At 43.8% G+C, this 1,207-nt stretch overlaps 1 protein-coding gene across 1 annotated transcript in view; it reads left to right on the forward strand.

Annotated features, from left to right (window-relative positions):
- Positions 1-1,207, forward strand: part of LOC101859207 (dnaJ homolog subfamily C member 10) — a 29,115-nt gene that overhangs the window by 5,097 nt on the left and 22,811 nt on the right. The window contains exon 4 of the mRNA XM_035973053.1: positions 21-106. Coding sequence (XP_035828946.1) covers positions 21-106 — 86 coding nt within the window. The remainder of the gene's footprint in view (positions 1-20; positions 107-1,207) is intronic.

Consider the following 1,207-nt stretch of genomic DNA (forward strand, 5'->3'; position numbering starts at 1 on the left):
CCCCCCTGCTGTGTTCTCAGAGCAATCGGTGGAGGGTACGGGAGAGCCGTGGTTCATCAACTTCTACTCCACCTACTGCTCACACTGCCACGACCTGGCTCCAACTGTGAGTATATGGACTAGTTTGATTTTTTTTGTGTGTGTTTCCCTGTTTCTTTTGATACTTCATTTCCTAACTTTGTTTAAGAAAATGTAACCTGCATCTTACTTGTCTTACTTGTCTACTGTGTTGGGGTCACTGCAGTCGGAACATGTCCATCTCTGCTCTCCCCCCCTCTTCAGGATCCATCCCAGAGTTTGTCTGCTTATAGTCTCCATCATAATCTAGTTGGAGATCCGTCGGACTGGTCCGCACAGATGGCTGTGTTTCCCTTCTCCTCTTTGGACCCCCTTCTCCTTCAATCTACCTAGAGTGTGGGAACGGCTATCCACCCTATTCTTCCTCAAATTTTCCCTTACATCGGTTAGATCTGTGATGTAGCAGTTAGGCTATTAGCTGTTGAACGCAGGAGGTGGTTGGCGGGTGCCCTGGTATGGTTTGCTTCTTCTTTCCTATCAAACATCTATCGTCCTTATCTCCCCTCCTTCTTTTTTGTGTTTGTTACTGTCTTGTAACACCTCTAATCTTCAGCACTGATATGACCTTATTGTGTTGCAAGTGCAGTAAAATACTTACTAGAACTAAAAACTAAATTTCCTAACTTTATTTCAGAAAATGTAATCTGCATCCGTGGTGTAGTAGTTAGGCTCTTCGCCGTTGAACGCAGGAGGCCGTAGTTCGATTCCCATGTGGGGAGAATGTTATAGAGTGTCTTGGTCTTTTTGCTCGGATGTTGTATCATTCTGGGCTCAGGTCAGCTTTGACGGCAGGGTCAGAGCCCACTCCACAAATGATCTGACTTGTGTTGATGGCTGCTTAAAAGCACATACTTTTTTTGTTCTTTTCTTTTGAATTTTTCAGAAAATATTAGAGTTGAGTGATTACAAAGGCGTCCACGTTGTTTGGACTTGTAAAAGATGAATGGTGTTTCAAACTGTTCAGAAGGCATGGTCCAGGTTGTTCTTTATCGCTTTTATAACTGAGAATCTGTTGTGGAATAAATATGAACGGCCAAGTCCTCGTGGGTTAATCTTATGCAGGGATTGTTTCACTGTTCAATGTGTGTGATGATGCAGGATGCGATAGTGAATGGGTATGTTTGGGTGG

Source organism: Aplysia californica, unplaced genomic scaffold (assembly GCF_000002075.1).
Source record: "Aplysia californica isolate F4 #8 unplaced genomic scaffold, AplCal3.0 scaffold00972, whole genome shotgun sequence".
Lineage (NCBI taxonomy): Eukaryota > Metazoa > Mollusca > Gastropoda > Aplysiida > Aplysiidae > Aplysia > Aplysia californica.